A 21,160-nucleotide genomic window follows, 5' to 3' on the forward strand; every position below is an offset into this window, starting at 1 on the left:
TCAATCACCCGGAACTAGGGCTTTGTCTCCTTTTGTTAGGACATGGTGCGGACTAAAGCAGACAGTGCCCCAAGCACCTACAGAAAAGTGGTGACTTCCTGCGCCCCCAGGAAGGTGCTTGGCTCCTCCACCTCTGCCATCAACAATCCATCTCCTTCATCCAGGAAAGCTGAAAACAAGTATGCAGGAGGGAATCCAGTTTGTGTACGCCCAACTCCCAAGTGGCAAAAAGGAATTGGAGAGTTCTTCAGGCTGTCTCCTAAAGGTTCTGAAAAAGAAAATCAGATTCCTGAAGAAGCAGGACCCAGTGGCTTAGGAAAAACAAAGAAAAGAACATGTCCTTTGCAACCTGATCACTCAGATGATGAAAACGAATAGAACTGTATTATTCATCTTTGAATAATGTCTGGTGTTTAATCTGGTATCCTAGAAGTTTGTGAAGATGTTTGTCCAAATGGCTTTCTTATATAGGCATTTAATTTAAAAAGTGAGGCTAACAATTGTTCAAAAGTAAGTATTTGTGAATTGAAGAATTAGTAAAATAATTTCAGCTCAGTATTCAATTTAATGCAATATGTTTTCTTTGACTAGTATTAAGCTTCTGTTTTCATCAAAAATCAGATTTTATCATCTAATTACTAATTTGCTATTTTGAGGTTTAAATCTTTGTACTGATGCCATTTTTGTGAACAATTAGTTATTGGAATTGGGCCATATTTCTATTCATTGTATTTGCTTTAAAAGAAAACAGACTTTTACACATCAAAGAATTCAGTACTATTTAAATTTAGATGAAATCATTTTTCAGAAAGAGGCTAAAGACATAATGTTGAAAAAATGATGGGTATCTCTTTAAAAAATGTTCAAGACATTTTGGTCTTAAGTTTAAATGAATGATAATGAACACTTCTAAAATGTCAGTGAAAAGATTTAAAAAAACTAGCATAGAGGGGCTGGGGATATGGCCTAGTGGCAAGAGTGCCTGCCTCATATACATGAGGCCCTGGGTTCGATTCCCCAGCACCACATATACAGAAAATGGCCCGAAGTGGTGCTGTGGCTCAAGTGGCAGAGTGCTAGCCTTGAGCAAAAAAAAGAAGCCAGGGACAGTGCTCAGTCCCTGAGTCCAAGCCCCAGGACTGGCCAAAAAACAAAACAAAACAAAACAACAACAACAACAAAAAACTAGCATAGAGTCCACAAAAGAGATTATATAGACTACATTAAGAGTAGATTTTTTATTTAAAAAATTTGTTTATGTGGTACTGAGGATATAACTGAAGAGAAGTGGGTATAATATTGCTAATAAATTCTTGCTTCCTCATCATACTTTTTGTTTACTGATAGACTGTAAACTATCCATGTTTTAGCAAGAAAGGTTTTGTGAAATTTGTTTGAAATAAATGACTACTTCACAAAAAAAGTGTCAGATTATTTTAGCCATCACACTCCACCATTAATGAATGGATGGATGAATATCAGCATCTTTTACTTGAGAGATCACCAGAAGCAAGCTATAAAGCAAATTTTATTTCACTGAATACATCCCCTTTATAATCTCAATTCAAGGCCAGCTTCCTATTATTATGAAATAAAGACTGTTTTACAATAAAGACTAGATGCCACTTTAAATTTTGCTGACCCCCAAAGGCAATTCTGAGCAATTCACCTTTCTTGTTTCCATGTATTCGATACATTTCCCAGGTCATCATAATGAATAACAGTCCTTGAAAGTATTCTGAAAGGCAGATTTTTCAGTACAATTGGCCACTAATGAAAGTCAATCAAGTGGTGAAACAAAATGAAATGAGCTGAAACCCACAATTCTTGAATAAGGCAAAAACAAGAGTTTCTTTTTTTTATTGCTGCTAAAATGTCCTAACACGTTCTTGACAGAGCACAGACAGAAAATAGAAACAAATACCTTGCTGGGAATGTTGCCTTGCTTGTGTTCACCTTGACTACAGCAATAAGGCATTGCTTAACAGTCAAAGTGCAGTAGGTCATCTCCACAGATGACATGGTGAGCGTGCTGTTCCCAAGGAAGCAAAACATATGCAAACACATCACATGATCTAGTTTTTGCCCCAGTACAGAGGAGCACAGAGGAGCTTACTGGAGCTGAAAGATCCTTTTTTTTCCCTAGGCAAAGAAAGCCAATATAGCCCTCTGCCTCTTCTCATCAGGCCATACTCTTCCATAATATTTCCTTCCCACTCAATCCATCTATTCTCTCTTATAATTCCTTCTGGCACCACTTGACTTCCTACTTTCACAGCATTTCAACTCTTCCTCTTTAGGCATTGCAAGTAAGATGAGAACTATATCCAAACAAGAGCATGCAAATAGGCCTCAGTGGAGATGTCAGAACTAGTGCACACATGTGTTTTTGTCTTCTCAAGAAGAATTTATACAAACCTGTGTGAGATGTAATCATGGAACCCCCCCCCCTCCCCACTGCTACCTATGTAAGCATTCATTTAGTCTCTTCCACAGTCTCCTCCCTAGCTACACAGTAAATGGCTATATTTGAAGGGACAAAGGTAGCTTTAGGAGGTAAAGTAATACCACCTATACTGTATGAGAGAGAAACATCCTTTGATATGTCTCATTGGAAGTATGCCATTGTGATTAGTAGAAACCTTTAGAAGATGAGAGTGAAGGTAGATTGGGGGATGTTGGTCATGGGTGGCTGCTGGCAATGAGGCAGGCCATGAGATCTAAAACCTTGTCCAATATTAGACTTGACTTAGAACAGAAAGCTGGCCCTCTTCCATGTGTGTGTGTGTGTGTGTGTGTGTGTGTGTGTGTGTGTGTGTGTGTGTGTGTGTTTCATGTGGAACCTGTGCTCACAATGCATTGTCACACAAAGACTGTGATTGACAGCTGCCTAGCTCGTTTACTTTTTTTTCTCCAAAAGGAAGACCCCCTCAGTGTGATAAAATACACATAGATATCCAATGAGAGTGTAGATTCAAAGAAAACTAAAGGAGGAGGCATTTAGAGGAACTGAACAAACAAAAATAAAACAGACCTTTTTTTTTTTTTTTCTGTTTTTCCACCCACCCTTTACCCCCAACAGCAAAAGAACTTTTGTTTTTCCAAGGCATAAGAGGCACAACAGGTAGCAAGAAGGCCTGGGGAGGCATCTCCTGCTGAGCACTCTCAGGCGCTGGTGGCTGGTGGGAGATCTTTTCTTCTCAGTTCAGGTGATGACAGTGGGTCCCCTGCGACCGGTTCTCTCATGAATTTGGGATATTTTCAGTGCAATGGCTATGAGAGGGCTCAGCACTGCCTAAGAAAGGAAGAAGAACATTTATGAACAACTTGAATCACAGGCAGAAGAGGGCTAGATTCAAATTCCAGTTTGCAGAGTTTATAGGCAGCCAGGAGAATAGGACAGTTTACCCTTTCTCACTCCTTCAAAGGAGAGTAGAGTGGGCAGGGCAAAGAAGTAGGTCAGATGGTGCTCAATGAAGTTTTACTAATTGATTTTCAAAAGAACTTTACCAAGATAGGGAACCGAAGTGGGTATGGTGGGTATGCTTGTAATCTCAGCTACTCCAGAGTCTGAGACAAGAGGACTATAAATTTGTGGACAGCTTGAACCAAGTTAGAGAGCCCCTATCTCAAAAACAATTTAAAAATATGAAAGGACTGAAGGCATGTCCCATGTGGTAGAGTGCTTAACTTTCATGCAGAAAGCCCTAGATTCAATCTTCAGTATTGCAAATACACACACAGACACACACAGACACAGACAGACACACACACACACACACAGTGACTAGGCCTACTAGGACATGAAAGCATTTCATGAATGTGAATAAAGATGATCAGCAAAACTCCAGTCCTACATGCAATTTGAGGGAAACTGCTCATTCTTCATCCTAAAAATCTGGATCTGAAGAACCAATCATCCTGATGTTTGGAGAAAGTGGCGCCACTGTTAGTGCTGTACAAATCACTGATATTTCTTCCTGTCTTACAATACTATGGCTGTGGAGGGCCCTCAGTGTTCCTATGCAAGGATGGTGGTTTAAAGGCCCAAAGAATAGATCCTTACATGGGCTAGAGATGTGACGTGAATGAGAATCATTTGTTGCCTTGTAGCTGTGAATCCTAGGTCAAGTGTGCTCATGTGGAGCACATATCACTAAGGATGATTTAATTGGTGCACGGATTTAGTATCACTTCATAAAAGAGTGAGGAAGTCGGTCTACTCCCCCTTCTCCTTCAATCCTTCTGATGTCAACAGACACTTAATTTGCTGACAATCTTTAATACTTTAACCAAGATACTTCAGGCCTTAGGAAGAAGTACCCAACTAGAAAATGTCACCTTATGTTTTTATTGAATTTGTTTTTATGGTGTATTTATATTTTCCAGATGGCATCATTCACCATATTAGATCACTGAGGTAAACTCTATAACAAATAAGTAGATTGACATGAAAATGAAGTCAGTCCATTTCAAGAAGATGCTAACACAGAGAGCCTGATAGGGAAGATGGCTGGCAATACAGGAGCAAAGGAGCAAACAAAAATCCCATATTTAGAAAAATAAAGCTTGTACTTTCGGAAGGTTAGGCTTAAAATATTCTCAACAGGAGCAAGCATGATGAGAGTGACTGTGTTCTAAGTTAGACAGCAAAAGCACAAGGTAATGTATAGGATACAAGACAGTCAGGGTTCAGGATGCCCTGAATGAGGTGTATGGACATAAATCCTCAAAGATATGCAAGACAGACTGATTTTTAAGGTTCTAAATGGTAGAATAAGGTGCCCAGATTTAATTCATTAAGAAAGGGCAGTTATTAAAGTTCATCAAGCTGAAAGCTAACAATACCATTAGAGCTGTACTTTACAAAGACTAACCTAGAAGTAAGACTAGTAACTTAATATATTTGTGGCTATTTCATATACTTCAACTATGTAGTCTCAATAACAAATAGCTATGAAGTAACTTCTCTTTATTAAAATAACTTGAATCAGGCTGGGGATATAGCCTAGTGGCAAGAGTGCCTGCCTCGGATACATGAGGCCCTAGGTTCGGTTCCCCAGCACCACATATACAGAAAACGGCCAGAAGCGGCGCTGTGGCTCAAGTGGCAGAGTGCTAGCCTTGAGCGGGAAGAAGCCAGGGACAGTGCTCAGGCCCTGAGTCCAAGGCCCAGGACTGGCCAAAAAAAAATAAATAAATAAATAAAAAAAAATAAAATAACTTGAATCATACCCTAGTCCTTTTAATTTTAATTTGTTTTCCAGAGTCTCATGTTTTTGCTCAGGCCAGCCTCCAGACCTTGATCCTCTTACATCTCTCTTCTGAGTAGCTGAGTTTACAGGCATCTGTCACCATACCCAGCCTATTTTAATCCCCCTTTTCATGTTATCAGTCTGTCTTGATCCAAAATGGACCAAAACTAACAGTGAAAAGTGCCTCTAAATAAATGAGAATTAGAATACAAAACTTTGAAACATCACAAGTAGTGCTGTGGCTCAAGTGGTAGAGTGCTAGCCTTGAGCTGAAGAGTTCAAGGATAGCTCCCAGGCCCAGAGTTCAAGCCCTACAACTGACCACAACGCAAAACAAAGAAACTTAGAAAAATCAATCTATCTTGCCAACATAGAAAGTAGACCTTCATACTCTCTTGTGAGGGGGAAACACTTGTGTTTCACCCAAAGAGGTGAATGGAAGGAAAATAAGGCAGCATTTTGGGACTTCTGTGTCTCACCTGATAGAAACAACATTGGCTCCTTTTCACTGCCCTCTCTGGTTTTGGGTTTTAGGAGGTGAGGGAGGGCATTGAGACTATAAATCCAAAGTTAAAATATAGAGGTCAGAAGGCCATTTTCCTACTTGTTCAAATGTGAACTTCATTTGGCTCCACACATGGAAGTACTAGGAAATCACTGAGCATGGAAGTATCATGGAGAAGTGTCATGAGGGCACATCCATGCTCACTGGCTAGCCTATGTGGGCCCAGTGGAGAGTCATTGGACAAAACCTCTGTGCTCTTTCAGCATTCTAGTGAGTAAATACAAACTAATTGGTGAGAATTCCCACCTTAAATCTCACAGAAATGTTTCCTCGATCGCCAGCTCCTTTTTCCTCTCTTCTTTCTGGGTCTTCCACCTCATCCTTCTGCAGCTAAGAACACTGCACAAGGATGAGGAACCCTAATTGTTTCAGATCAACATGTTTCCTAAACATCTTTATCATGTCTTCACATTTTTTTCTCCATCAAGTATTATCACTTCAAAGGATTCCTTCATGCAGAATATGCTCCCTAGTTGAATGAAAAATGAATCTATCCCCCCACCCTTACAAACTGGTTAGCAGAAACCACTGCAGAATTGAAACCAGAAGGAAGGGGGAAAAAGCCAGTTGGGATGACTGTCTCTCCAATCTGTTATTCTGAGGACTCTGGACTCTGCCTCCACTTTCTCTCTTTGCTCCCTAAAAGATTTCTGAAGCCAAAATGTAGATTAGTAGTCCTGTCTCTTTTGAAAATCTGGGTGGCTATGGTTAGAACAATAATGTGATCAGCTAGGCTTGCTGCTTATTGATCCAGGAAGTCTTGCTCTTCCAGGTGAAGTAAAAGCACCCACAGGTTTCCCATAAATTGATCAATTATTTCTGCTACCTGAGGACCAGCTTAGAATCAGCTGATGATCCTAGTGTGGTCTGTAGCCATGGCGATGAAAAATCCATATTCCTGCAAACCCAGCAAGGAACTGCCTTTCACCGTCATGATCCTGTTGCATACCCAGGTCTGGGAGCCAGTCCTGTAAACCTGTGGTCCTTAGCTGAAGACAGGCAGAATAGACCAGACTGTGTGGACTTGAATGCTCAACACCCTGGATGAAAGCCTGGCTCTGTCCCTGGTGAGCCATGCAATCTGGGTAAAGTCACATAAACCTCTTTATACATTCATTTTCCTTACATGGAATAAAGGGCACTTACTACAGCAGGTGAGGACTAAATGAGCAAATGAATAGGAAACAGAACTGTCCATGGCACACAGGCACAAGCATTCGCTATTCTTGTACAAACTACTGGCCAAACTGAGCTAATACTTGAACATCTCTATTGCAACCTACAAGGATAACTCCTAGCAGCCAAACGGGCAGTCTAATAGCTATTGAGGATACATTATGATTTTCTATTTTTAATAAAATTAAAAGTATCTATATCACATTAATGCATTAGAAAACACTCCAGTTCAAACCCACAATATTCAATTGTCCTACACTCTACTGCCTTATTCAGGTTAGTGAGTTATCAGTCTGTCTTTTGGACTTCTGAACCCTAGAGTTTTCCATGGGGACCATGCTTTGCAGTCTGCCTGGCATCTCCATGAACAGCTGTCCCTTGGAGCAATGTGGTAGATGATGTGTATGTTAGTGGTACAGGGTGGCAGAAGACATGAAGTGATTTTAATAATAAGGAGTATGGACTTTTTACCTAATTACATATCCAAAAACTCTAGGGTATTCTATTTTAATTTTTCTCTTTTTCTAATACAGAAATCTTTCCTATGAGCAGTTTCAGGACCACTGGGTAGAGCTGGCATGCTGGATGAGGACCTTCTCTTTTGAGGAGGAAAGAAACTGAGACCCTACCAAACTCTGTTCCATGTCAGGCAAATACACTGTCTATACGGAAATGACTCAGGAACAACTCTGTAAGCCAGACTGTCTCTCCCTGCTGAACCCAACAATAATCTGCAAAGCCACTCAAAGAGGGAAGCTTTAGAGCAGAGATACCTAGGCTCCAGGCCCATGTCAGCAGGGAAAACTACTGGATGGAATCTTAAGGGTCTGAGTTCTTTTCTCCGTCCACCTTGAGAATTACTAAGGCAGGGACCTTCCCTGGACAGATGATGGAAGCCAAGTACTCTTTGTTCTTTCATTCCAACCTGAGCAGGGTGATATTGCTCTGGAATTGGCAGTCCCTTGTACAACTTTCCCCTTTTCCCCCAACCTCCTTGCTGTAACCAGTTACAAGTCATATTGTGTTATTTCTTGACTTTCAGAGGATTTGGTTTCCTAAGCAGGAAGGATTTGAAAACAAAAGAGAGCAGGTGGTTTGAATAGGAGATCTGACTTCCTGCAAGGCATCAGGATTACATCTAAGAATATTTTTGGAGGATGGGTTGGGTTTTATTTAATACCAAGCTGAAGATAGATACTGTGAGTAGCTTCAATTTATTTTTCATAGTTAAGAGAGCATCTCTGTAGTATTTCCATGGCACATAGCATAGTATCCTAATTAAGACCAGGTGCTCTGGATTCTAGGCTGCAATACACTATTTGGAAATAATAAGTGAAATTCTCAGGACCAAAGTTTTCTCATATGTAATATATCAGTGAATTGCATGAGTACCTACAGGACTGAACGATATTAAGAATAAGGGGGCTGGGAATATGGCCTAGTGGCAAGAGTGCTCGCCTTGTATACAAGAATAAGATATTTAAAGAGAGGTGTTTTGTTTGTTTGGTTAGTTGGGTTTTTTTTTGGCTGGGCCCATGAATTAACTGAAAGCAAGAGAAAAGCTCCATTTTGTAAGTGTCTCTGTTCTAAGTCATTCTCTCTGTAGCCATTTTGCTGGAATCTGGAAAGGACAGCAGGACTTATCATTGATCAATAACATCTTTATGGGGGTTGAAATGACCCCTAAGGAATAATAGAGCCTCCTCAGGACATTGTTAAAATAGGATGTTGGGGTGTCACACTAGGAATAAGGTTAGCGACTTGAAAGGAACTCCACAAGGCAAAATTTAGTTCTGCAGAAGGATGTGCCATGATCCAAAAATCTGGCAAGCAAACACACAGAATAGGCAGGCTACCCCCTTTTTACCCCTGACCCAGCAGGCCCCACCCCTTTGTTCCCATCGGCTGAACTCAGATTCACAATCCGCAAAAGGATATGGCTTAATAAACAGGCTATAACAAAAGTTCAAGAAGCTTCTAATAGGTTGCCTTCAATAAAACACAGCAGAAAAGGGATGTACCTAAAATGTACTTAACAAGGGCCAAGCCACCTGGCCAAAGCAGGAACTTCTCAGAAAAACAACTCTGATGATTAACAGAGAGTAAGCAAACTACTTGGACAGAAAAGAGGTTCTCACACCCAGACCTCCCCCACCCCCCCACCAGTCATGGCAGGGATAACAACTTCTCTGGAAACCTTCCCAATGGGAAGATCTAAATTAATGATTAACCAAGCCCAACCAGTGGGTGAACCTCTTTATGCATATGTTTTGCCCCCTCCCCCCCGCCCCCGTGTTCGGACTATTTAAGCATGTAACTCCATGACCATACCAAGAAAATGTATTTTAGCGTTACCTTCCTATGGCTGCCACATAATAAATCTCCTTCCTCGTGCCTTTCGCTATGTCTCTTTATAGGGTTGTATGGCCAGACTTGATATATACAACTCCTGGGGTTTGGTTTGGGGGTCTAAAAACTCCAATTTCAGTTTGACGGCCCCCAAGCCCCTTAGGAGTCACCTTGTCCCATATATAATAAGCAAGCAATGACATATACTGATGAGCACTCTTGTATGGGGAACACAGTTTGCTATCTCAGCAGTGGAAGTGGGGGAGGACTGGCATTCTACTGCCACAGGTTGGCCTTTGGTAGATAGACAACAACCCCTGTGGCCTCAGCTCCTTTGCCCATAAAAGGAAATTTGTATTTTCTTTTCTGACAGAAGATAAGATAAAAGAGAGGTTAAGAATGTCAGTGTGACCTTGGTAGTTTGAATGAAACCCACCTCAGACCACTTAAGTCAAAGGCAACATCTCTTTGTATCAATAAAACACTCCCAGTCTTATAAAAACCAGCCTTGTTTCTATTTGTGTGGCTGGGTCCCTATACCCAGCCAAAGAAAACACCTTCAGTTGAAAAGAAAATGCTGGCACCAAGTGAACCAATGGCATAGCAGTTGGCACTTAGATCTGGTTCTCAAGCAGTAACAAGGGACTTTCCCACGGAGCAGAGTTGAACCATAGAAGCATCATATAAAGAAGAACTGGTGCTGAGAGCCACCTGAGCCTCAGAAAAGAGGCAGTTCAATGGGACAGGCATTCATAGCAGGTACTGATGGATGTAGACATGAGCCTCTAACAGAGTTTACTCTTTGCCATATAAAGACATCAGCAAGCTTTAATGACAATTACATTTTATGAAGGCTATTTTGTCACAGGAACTTTTTCTTTCCCTTTAAGACAGTTGCCATATCACCTTTAAATGGGGGTGAACAACTGATGTAACCTAGTATAATTAAAATTGTGCCAGACTAGTCTATCCACAAATTTAGCAAGGTTTCATGTCTTGGAAGAAATCAAGTTAGTGACTTCCTTTATGTCATCCAGGGCTTATTTTGAAGCTCTCGGGGCAACTGAAATAACTGTGAAGAAAACAGTCTAGGATTGAAGAATTGAATACTAAGATGGGTTTCCATGGAGACAAACCCTCCCCCACTGCCCCCACCCCAAATAAAAATGATTTTCTTGTTTCCCTTTTTGCTAACTGACCTGAGAAGCTGAGATAGATCTTCAAAGGCTCGTCGAAACATTTTTTGTGATTTTCTAGGTATTTTTCTATATATTTTTCTGTATTTTTCCTCTATTCTTTCTCTCTATTTTCCGTGTGTGTGTGTGTGTGTGTGTGTGTGTGTGTGTGTGTGTGTGTAGAGAGAGAGAGAGAAAAAAAGAGAGAAAGAAAGAGAGGGAGAGAGAGACATATATATTTGTAAATTTCTTAACAATTTTTCAGGCCTGAAAGGGAATAACTGAGGTCAGATACCCCTATACCTCCCCTATACCTGCTTCCTAGTTGGTTTCACCTTAAAGGGTTTGCCTGGTCTGAAAAGAGAGTCAATCCTGCTAAGCAGAGGCGGAAGTAAGGACCCCAGAGTTCATTTATGAAAGACTTCTGTAACTTTAATGTGCACACCAGGCACCTGCAGAGTGTGTTAAAGTGCAAAACCTGATTCAGTTGATCCAGGATGAGCTTATCCATTTCAAAGAAGCAGCTGACGCCCATGCTCCCATCTAAGAACTGCATTTTGCACAGCCAGAGCTCCAAGTAGGGCCACAGACAGTGTAAAACATTCCTGCTTGATAACTTTTTAGTAATTCTATCCAGTAAGAGGAAAATGAGAGCTGGATGCCTGTGGCTCATGCCTGCAAACCTAGATATTCGGGAGGCTAAGATTGTGGTTCAAAGCCACTTCAGGCAGGAAAGTCTGTGAGACTCTTTTCACCAATTAACCAGCAAAAAGCCAGACATGGAAGTGTGCTTCAAGTGGTAGAGCACCAGATTTGAGCAGAAAGGCTCAGGAAGAGTACCCAGGCACTGAGTTCAAACCCCAGGACCAGCACAAAATAAAAACAACAACAAAAAAGAGGAAGGTGAACTCACCATAACTATAAATTCTGAATGATGTTAGTATGAGATGTACCATGCCAACAACAGTTGGAATCAGCAGAATGATCCACAAAGAGAGAAGTGCCCCATAGTCAATGACAGTATGAAACATCCTACATCATCAGCTCAGCATTTTGGGAACACTATGTTGTCACATGTCATTCCTTATGATGTAATTAAAAGCAAATAAGGGATACATAGCAAAAATAGACTTGTTTAGTCCTAAGGGATATGGAGCTTCCTTAGTATGTGAATCCAAGGGTCACTGTTAAAGCATCTGAAATGTAACAGTGCCCTCTTACCCACCTCTGGAAGCCTGGTTCACAAATGCACATACACTGGTGTGGGTACCTGCTGACATGACTCATGGTTGCTGCCCATATGCTGCCATGTTTACCAGGATGCTCCCCTACTTCTCTCTCTCTCTCTCTCTTTTTACTCTATACCTTTCCTTCTGGCATTCTCTCTCTGTCTCTCTGTCTCTGTCTCTGTCTCTCTGTCTGTCTCTGTCTCTGTCTCTCTCTTTCTCTCTCTGCAGTCCTGTGGCTTGAACTCAGGGCCTGGACGATGTCTCTGAGCTCCTTTTGTTCAAGGCTAGCACTCTACCACCTGAGTCACAGTGCCACTTCTGGCTTTTCATTAGAGATAAAAGACTCATGGATAAGAGTAATTGGAGGAACGAATCTTATGGATTTTCTTGCCTGGGCTGGCTTTGAACCATGACCTTAGATCTCAGACTCCTGAGTAGCTAGGATTAGAGGTGTGAGCACCCGGCTCCATTTTTACAGAAACCTAAGTAGGAAACGTAAGCAGGAAACTTAAGTAGGAAAAAGAAGAAACTCTCCAATAATAAGTTGAATACCTGGCCGGGTGCCGGTGGCTCACACCTAGCTACTCAGAACGCCGAGATCTGAGGATTGCGGTTCAAAGCCAGCCCAGGCAAGAAACACTTATCTCCAGATAATTAACTACCAGAAAACCAGAGGTGGTTCTGTGGCTCAAGGGGTAAAGTGCTACTAGTCTTGAGCTGAAGAGCTCAGGGACAACACCTAGGCCCAGAGTTCAAGTCTGGTGACCAAAAACAGAAAGAAAGAATGAATGAAAGGAAGGAATAAAGGAAGGAAGGAAGGAAGGAAGGAAGGAAGGAGAGAAGGAAGGAAGGATGGATGGATCTGAATATATGATAAAGAATATAACTTTATGAGTGCGAACATATTGACAGACATTTTCCTCTCATGCTTGGTTGTAATCAGAAGCTAGGAAAGTCAATCTCAGAAGACCAACTTGGAGGTTTCCAGAGACTTTTGGAAATTCACACATAAATAAGTATACATGAGCACACACTGATGCACATGTCATTTTACAAAACCTACTGTGTGGCTAAACTCACTTTTATGTATGTCTCTGAAGATAATAAAAATTGTCATGTTCAAAAATATGTAACAAAGTCCTCATGGCTCTTTAGAACGAAACTAGCCTTTTGATAACTTGATCTCTGACTTCTATCTAGAACCATGAAATACGTTTTAGTTGTTTAACCTACATGTTTTTTTTTTTTACAGCAACTCTAGCTAGCTAATACAGCTATCAAAGCTACTGACTGGAGCTCAGAAAAAAAAAAGTTTGCTGATTTCTCCAAGAACCAAGTTTTCATTTTCAATACTTGAAAGCCAATAAACATGTACTTTGTGGCCACCCCAATGGAAACTTTAGAAACTTTTGTTCAACCAACCTATCCTTTGTCTCATACCAACTCTAGTGTTTAAATGATTATTCTTTGGCAAATGAGCTTCGAACAGTCTACAAATAGCACTTGGTCCTAGATACAATGGGATCATTAAATGAGTTCAACTTGGTACATCCTCCTCCAAGTCAAGAAGACAGAGAACAAAGGGTGAACAAATGCAGCAATGATATTGGACACTATGTTGAATATGAATACACAACTTGTGGGTGGGGATGGAAAGGAAAAACTGTGTGAGAGTGAGGAAGGGGTGACATTTGTCCAAAGAGAAAGGTAGTCTTTATCTGATTTAAAGTCACTGTAATCTTTATAATAACACCTTTATAATAACAATAAAAGTTTTTAAAAGAATGAATTTGTTCCATGCATCATAGGGATGGAAAGGTCCAGAAGAGTGGGAGGATGAGCAGAGAAAGGCAGAAGACAGAGACAGGTAGAGGATCTCAAGTTCATTTTGAACCTCTGGACCATATGGTATATCAAGAATGCATCCGGGCAGCTCTCTTGGAAGACACTTTTCTCCATTGTCAGTCCTGTTGAGAAGTCTCTCCATACTTCCACTGTGATGTTAATGGAACAGGGGTGTGTGTGTGTGTGTGTGTGTGTGTGTGTGTGTGTGTGTGTGTGCATGTGTAAGCCTGGTTAACTCCACCCCAAAACAAGTTGCTGAATAGTCTGATATTTGTTTATCCTCATTGGAATGGAAACTGGTCAATATTGTTATTAATAAAAAATAAGATCTCAATGTTGGATCTTAAAAAAAAAAAAAAGACAGCCTGGAGCTGGTGGCTCACACTTGTAGTCCTAGCTACTTAGGAGGCTAACATCTGAGGATCGAAGCCAGCACAGGCCAGAAAAGTCCGTGAGGCTTTTATCTCCAATTAAGCACCAAGAAACTGAAAGTGGAGCTATGACTCAAGTGGTAAAACAGTCTTGAGCACAAAAGCTGGACAGTGCCAGGTCCTGAGTTCAAGCCCCAGGACTGGCGCTTCTATACACACACAGACACACTCACAAAAGGCACACACAAACACACGGCAGAAATAATAATATTAATGACAACTAACATTTATTGAGTCTTATTGTGAGTCGGGCATTGGATAAAACTATGTGACTAATCAATAATCTGACTTAATCATTACAATAACTGTATAAAACAAAAGGTATTTTATCCCCATATTGATAGAATAATGGAAATTTAGACAACCTAAAATTTCCAGTTTCACAGAACTGAAAAATAGCAGAAATAGGGCACAAAACAAAAGGTATCTGATTTCAGAGTCCAACTTTAGCTCAGAAGCCAAAAACACATTGGCAGTACATGAGGAAAAAAAGAATTATTTTATTAGAGTGCCTGTGGGGCACACCTGGAAGTCAACTAGCTGGTCCCTCCTGTTTCTCAGTCTTGGGGCCACGTGTGGCTAAGATAGCGGTGCCTAACAACAACACGCAGCTGCTACAAGTGTCTTTGGTTATAACCCGGAGGCAGTTCTGTGGGTTGTGATGCCCTGGCTCTTCCTCCCTTGATGGACAGCTCATCCCTCCCCTTCCTGCCGATCTTAGACCTGATTGGCTCCTGTGCCTTATATTAGTGGCACATACTTCTCCAATAAACGAGATCTTGTGTTGACTTGTCTCTCAGGCCGTCTGATTGTCCTCCAGTGAGGGAGGGCTGGGTGCGGGCGGCCTGCCGACCCTTCCCCTTTCCTTGCTTGGCTCGTCCGGCTGGGGTGTGCCTCTCCCCGTCTCTTCCGTGGGTCGGGGCAGTGCGGGGGGGCTAGAGACCCCGACAACAGGCACCCAACGTGGGGCATGAGGAAGTGTAGGTTTAAGCTTTAGACGACCCGAGGTAAGGGTATCCCCAAAAAGATGGGTCAATCTCACACTAAAAGTAAAATTCATCGAGCCAAGCCAAGCGATTTCTGAGGTAAGGGTATCCCCGAAAAGATGGGACAATCTCACACTAAGCTTTAGACGACAGGAAAATGAACAAAGAAGGCTATTTAAGGAAGAAGAGAAGAGCAGGAGGAGGAGAGAGCAGAGGTGTGAAGCGGAGTGGAGTGGAACCAGATGGACTAGAGGAGCAGAGTGGAAAGCTGAACTGGCTGCCTGGAGGAGTGGTGCAGAGCCCACCGGAGCTGGCCGGAGGAACGAGATGCGGGAGAAGAATCAGGAGGAGGCCACCAAGAGGAAAAGCAGCAGCCAGAAGGGCAAGAGGAAAGGGGGCCGGCCGGGCCCGGGAGCAAGCGCAAGGGAGTTCACGCGCCTCAAGGATATCCGCCCCTGAAACAAGAGCAGCCTAGTGTGGGACGCGGCCTCCCATGCGCTGGCAGCAGGCAAGCGGCGAGTGGTGGCGCCACTGGGGACCGGCGCACCTGCAAGGGAGCGCATGGCGCAGAATGGCGCTGCAGGTGTTGGCGGAGGACAATGCGCAGCTGCTTGTCAACCGGCTGTGGGGCCCCAACGGGAGCGCGTGGCGCAGAAATGGAGGCCCCGAGAATGCCGAGGACACGACCTGCTGGTGGGTGCTGAGGAGCTCCATCAAGGACAGCTGTCCTGCGCAGTAATAGGACTTCCTCTTGAGTGTCAATCTCTCCCCCCAGTAAAACAAAAAGGGGGAGATGTGGGGCACACCTGGAAGTCAACTAGCTGGCCCCGCCTGTTTCTCAGTCTTGGGGCCACGTGTGGCTAAGATGGCGGCACCTAACAACAACGCGCAGCTGCTACAAGTGTCTTTGGTTATAATCCGGAGGCGGTTCTGTGGGCTGTGATGCCCCAGCTCTTCCACCTTTGATGGACAGCTCATCTCTCCCCTTCCTGCCAATCTTAGACCTGATTGGCTCCTGTGCCTTATATTAGTGGCACGTACTTCCCCAATAAACGAGATCTTGTGCTGACTTGTCTCCCAGGCCGTCTGATTGTCTTCCGGTGAGGGAGGGATGGGTGTGGGCGGCCTGCCAACCCTTTCCTTTCTTGGCTCGTCCGGCTGGTGTGTGCCTTCCCGTCTCTCCCGTGGGTCGGGGGAGCGTGGGGGGCTAGAGACCCCGACAAGTGCCCCCAAATATTTTCCTCTTGAAACTTCATAATGAGTCATTTTCGATTTTCCTCTCTGCATTAGGCATGTGTGTTTATTTTGATGCTGTTATATCTTGAGGCCTTGCTGACACTTGGGGCCTATAAGGTTAGCTGATTGTCAGCAACCATCTCACAGCAGTGTGCTATGTGTGTGCAAACCAACCTCCACCTGTTTCTACTCTTTGAACCACAACTTTCTGTCCTCCTTTTCCTAAGGCCTGGTACCAGACAATTAGGACAGTCCCTGTGCTTCGGAGCCTGCTGAAATGATTCAAAGTACTGAATCCTACACCTGTTTGTCCTGCCTTGGAACCACAATAAAGGCCCAACCTTCCCCCTTTCTCCTGTATCTTCTGGCTGCCCCAATGCCTCCTTATACGGTCTATTGGGGGTGTGTTGTATCCCCTTCTCTTGGGAACTGTAACAAGCTATCTTTTCAATGGCAGTGGTCTCCTGACTAGTCAGCCAACCAAACAATGCCTCACAGGATGATTGGCACCAACAGACATGCTCAGAAATGAGACCCCTTCTAAAAGAACATAAAACCAGAGTTTCATAAGTCTCAAATTGCTTTTGCTTTTCCTCTTGCTCAAGGCCTACACATCTTTTTTCTTCTACTACTCCTCTTCTCCTTCTCTTCCTTTTCCTCCTCCTTTTCCTCCTTCTCACTGTCTCTTATCTTTTGCTCAAAGCTGGCACTCTACCACTTGAGCCACATTCCCCACCCCCCAGCCAAGCCCTAAGCATTCTGATATTGAAATGCTGTCCTCTCAGAGTTCGTTGCCCCTCCAAGCATTCCTGGGAGGCAAAAACAAGGGAGGAAGAACTCCTCAACCTGCATCTCACACATGTTCTCAGTCTGGGACTAAGGCACCAAACTTGGAAATCAGCCTAAGTTGACAGGAGAGCCCAGATGGCCAAGTTTCTCCCCTTGACAGCCAGAGGCTGCATTTCCCACGGGGATTAAGCTCGACTGTGGTAGGAACCCAGGCAAAAGCCTCCTCCAGATGCTCCTTGATGGCCGAGGCTAGTCCTAGATTTTCTTCTGAGGGTCACAGCCAGTGGCCAGGTTCACTGTCAGTATTCATTGGCTAAGACACCCTCTTGTTTATGAGCACCATCAATGATTTACTATCCACCAAAGAAAGGCACTGCTTTAAAGAAAGCCTGAATCACCATTAGTTCATGAGATGGGAGCAGCTTTCTGCTGAAAGGCACGGAAACTTGATTGTGCTGTGGTATCTGGGCTGGAACAAAGAGGATGTTGGAAGAGCTGGACTGTGCTGGGCACAGCTTGTCAAACCCATTCATCTGGCAAGAGGAGTTATGATCAGTCCTTGTGTGACCAATGCAAATTCATTCATGCTCTCTTTTCAGGCTGAGTAAACAAGACCCAGCAAGACTCAGGAATGTGCAGACATGAACAGCCCTGGGTTAACCAATAGCTAGATAAGCATATGTTTCAGACAGCAAAGCCAAGCCTCCAGAAAAAAAGTATTATTTTTGGTAAGAACTTGTTACTTAATATTTTAGACAATAGGAATTGCATTATATGGAAAACAATCCAGGTTTTATTGGATTTCCTTTTTTTAATTTAATTTTTAGGGGTTGTCCAAAGGGGTTTCAATTCAACAAGAATATAATGCATCTTGGATGAGTGTCATCCTTCCATTTGCCTCCCCTCATATTTACTTTAAAGCTACTTTTGTTTTGTTTTTAATTTGAATTACATATGGAGAAGTAGGAAGAGGGAATAGAATGTCTTTTCCAGATTCAGGATTTATAAACCATAACCTAAAGCCAGAATTGAGATACAACTGTTAGCTCTTCAGGGCTCTGTTCTGTTTTGTTTGTTTATTTTGTTTTTGCCAGTCCTGGGGCTTGGGACTCAGGGCCTGAGCACTGTCCCTGGCTTCTTTTTGCTCAAGGCTAGCACTCTGCCACTTGAGCCACAGCGCCATTTCCAGCTTTTTCTATATATGTGGTGCTGGGGAATCGAACCCAGGGCTTCATGTATACAAGGCGAACACTTTACCACTAGGCCATATTCCCAGCCAGGGCTCTGTTCTTAACGCCAATAGGTTTGTAGGATAAGTTGGCACTGCCAGAATATTGCTATAGGATTTAAAATAAGAGATCCTTTCACATGTAGGGCCATAAAGGGACATTTGGGATGGCTGCATTGTGGGGATCAACATGGGTGGTTTGTAGTAGCTGTTGTCCATTTTCCTATATACCCTAGACAGTGCGCAATGTGGGTGGACAGGGCTGCCACATACTTGGGCTCTTGAAGTGGGTCTGACCCCAGTGTCTGACAGGGGAAAAGGCTAGTTACCTTCAAAATCCTAAACAGCCCTGGTCTGCCACTGACACCAGTCCCAGGAAACTTCTGTCAAGTTACCAACACTGGGGAGCTTTTCACATGTCATTAGTGGACCACCATCTCAGCAAGTGTTCTCTGCTCCAGGGAAAGCAAAGCATGCTACTGGCAGGATGACTGATGGGGAGAGGGGATCCATACCCCAATATCTAAGTGGGGAAAAGAAGGACTGTGGCTCTGGGTATTTTTCCTTTCCACTGATTCTTCACCTAAATAAGTAGAAATATAGAAAACATGTATATGTTTGCTTCTTTCCCAAGTTGAATTCTGTTCCCAGTGACTGCTTTGAAAAAACACAGCTGTCTTAAATTCCTTTTTATACCGCTAGAGGGAAATCTAACCCACCTGACTGGAACTTGTTTCTTCTTTTCTTCTTTTTTAAAAATTATAATCAAGAACCAATATTTTAAGGCTGAGAGGTATTTTGAGATATTACTCTGTCCAGTCCTTTCTTCTTCTTCCCATATTTAAAATTTTTTTTTTTTTTTTTTTTTTGGCCAGTCCTGGGCCTTGGACTCAGGGCCTGAGCACTGTCCCTGGCTTCTTCCCGCTCAAGGCTAGCACTCTGCCACTTGAGCCACAGCGCCGCTTCTGGCCGTTTTCTGTATATGTGGTTCTGGGGAATCGAACCTAGGGCCTCGTGTATCCGAGGCAGGCACTCTTGCCACTAGGCTATATCCCCAGCCCCAAAAATTATTTTAATTTATATGTGATCATAGAAACTTCTAGAAAAACACAAGCCAACTCTCCTTACCAGGGCAGGAACAGTCACCAATTGAGAGACTGTCCTCACAGTCAATCTGAATCCTTTCCAGTTCAGCTTGAGCTTATTTCCTCAAATTACATATTCATTAGCTATGGAGAACAGCTGGTAATCTTTCTCTGCCTCTTATTATTTTTGAATTCCTGAAGACCACCAGGTCATGCCTCTCTTCCAAACAGAATGAGCCAGCTCTTTAACTTGGCCATATAGTTTACAGCTAAGTCTTTCACCAAGTGTTTCTTTTCTAAACTCTCTCCCTATCACTCCCTCCTGCCCTCACAGTTTCATATTGCAACAATCCATGTGCATTTCTAGGGAGAAAAAGAAAGTGAAGTATTTCCTCCTGGTTTTCCTTGCATGTATGACTGATATGAAAACTCTGTGCAGGGTTTCTTTCTATATACCAAAATAACGTGTGTGTGTGTGTGTGTGTGTGTGTGTGTGTGTGTGTGTGTGTCAAACTAGTATGACTACAAAATCAAGCTCTATTTCTCATACAAAGACATACTTATATGTATACATTTATAAGTTTATAAATGCATAAGTAATAACATGTATGCATTTTCATCTTGCCACGAAAATGGAAGGGGCTAAGTGAATGTTCACCTATGTTTCATTTATGAACTCTATTATACTTACAACTCTTTCATATCACATACATTATTTCAAGTTCTAATTCTATTCTCTCGTGTTTTTTTATCTGAATCAGTTTTTTTTATCAAACTCTGAAAAAATAACCAATATGGATTTAGAACATTATTTTTTAAATGTTTTAAAAATCTATTTATTGACAGAACTAGAGGAGTGGCTCAAGCAGTAGAAAGCTTGCCTAGCAAGCACAAGACTCTGTGCTCAAGCCCCTGTACCACTAAAAACAAAAAAGTTCCATAAAAGCTATTGATTGCTAGCTCAAATTGGGGACAGAAAACTCATCATTTGCCCACTTTTACAGGCAGAGAATGATTTAAAAATATATTTGGGCTTTGTTCCAAGTTCCTGGTCCAGAGTGCTGTTTTTTTTTGTTTGTTTGCTTGTCTTTGCCATTCACATTCCAAACATAGCTGATGTAATAATAAATAAGTGACTCTTGGTGGAGGCTTCAGGCTAGAGGCTGGTTGCTAGAGGTACTACCCAGGTAGAGAGTTGGAACATTGAGCCCCAAGTCCTGGCTTCAGGGGAGGAGAGAAGGGACTGGAGAAGGGTGAGTTTGACAACCAAGAACCATGATTTCATTCATCATCCCTGGCTCCATAACTTCCTAAACAATAGGGTTTGGAGAACTTGCTTCTGTGATCCACTGATGTGGAACATGTCATAGTGCTAAGAGAACATTTAGTCTGGAGGGGCACTGAGTGCCACACTCCATCACACTCCTTCCCTATATCTTGGCCTGTGCATCTTTTCCATTTGGCCGTTTCCAAGCTGCGTCCTTTATAATCAGAACTGAACTGAACTAGACTGAATGGAATTGAACTGAATTGTTGACTCCCAAAGAATCAAAAGAATTGGCTTGTATGACAAGACAAATCTAATAAAAAAAACAAAAAACTAGTCTGCCAATATACCATGCACTCAGGTGTAGGGAAGAAGAAAATTCTCTCCTGTGGACCTTGACCATTAGTATGGATAACAGAAAGGCATAGTTTGACTCTCCAATCTAGAAATGATCTTTTCCATGGGTCTCAATAGTTCCACTGAGTCAGGACTGTAGGTTTCTAATCCTGCTCCAGAGGCAATGGGATGATGCATGTAACAGATA

At 42.5% G+C, this 21,160-nt stretch overlaps 2 protein-coding genes across 3 annotated transcripts in view; one reads left to right on the top strand and one right to left on the bottom strand.

Moving 5' to 3' along the window:
* Nucleotides 1-488, top strand: LOC125340987 (PCNA-associated factor-like). 2 transcript variants are annotated; one of them, XM_048332965.1, is made up of 2 exons: nt 1-179; nt 328-488. In XM_048332965.1, exons 1-2 carry the CDS (start codon nt 43-45, stop codon nt 401-403), a joined length of 213 nt encoding a protein of 70 aa, XP_048188922.1. In that variant the 5' UTR covers nt 1-42; the 3' UTR covers nt 404-488. The 2 variants fall into 2 exon arrangements, with proteins under 2 accessions (XP_048188922.1, XP_048188913.1); XM_048332956.1 differs by having other exon boundaries at nt 1-488.
* Nucleotides 489-1,474: 986 nt separating this feature from the next.
* The window catches only part of Pgm5 (phosphoglucomutase 5), a 172,494-nt gene continuing 152,808 nt past the window's right edge, over nt 1,475-21,160 (bottom strand). The window contains exon 11 of the mRNA XM_048332933.1: nt 1,475-3,295. Coding sequence (XP_048188890.1) covers nt 3,206-3,295 — 90 coding nt within the window. The 3' untranslated portion in view covers nt 1,475-3,205. The remainder of the gene's footprint in view (nt 3,296-21,160) is intronic.

The sequence above is a fragment of the Perognathus longimembris genome, chromosome 1 (assembly GCF_023159225.1).
Source record: "Perognathus longimembris pacificus isolate PPM17 chromosome 1, ASM2315922v1, whole genome shotgun sequence".
Taxonomy (NCBI): Eukaryota; Metazoa; Chordata; class Mammalia; order Rodentia; family Heteromyidae; genus Perognathus; species Perognathus longimembris.

Excerpts from the sequence above, each read along its gene's own strand:
- LOC125340987 (XM_048332956.1), top strand. The coding sequence starts at position 43 with ATGGTGCGGACTAAAGCAGACAGTGCCCCAAGCACCTACAGAAAAGTG.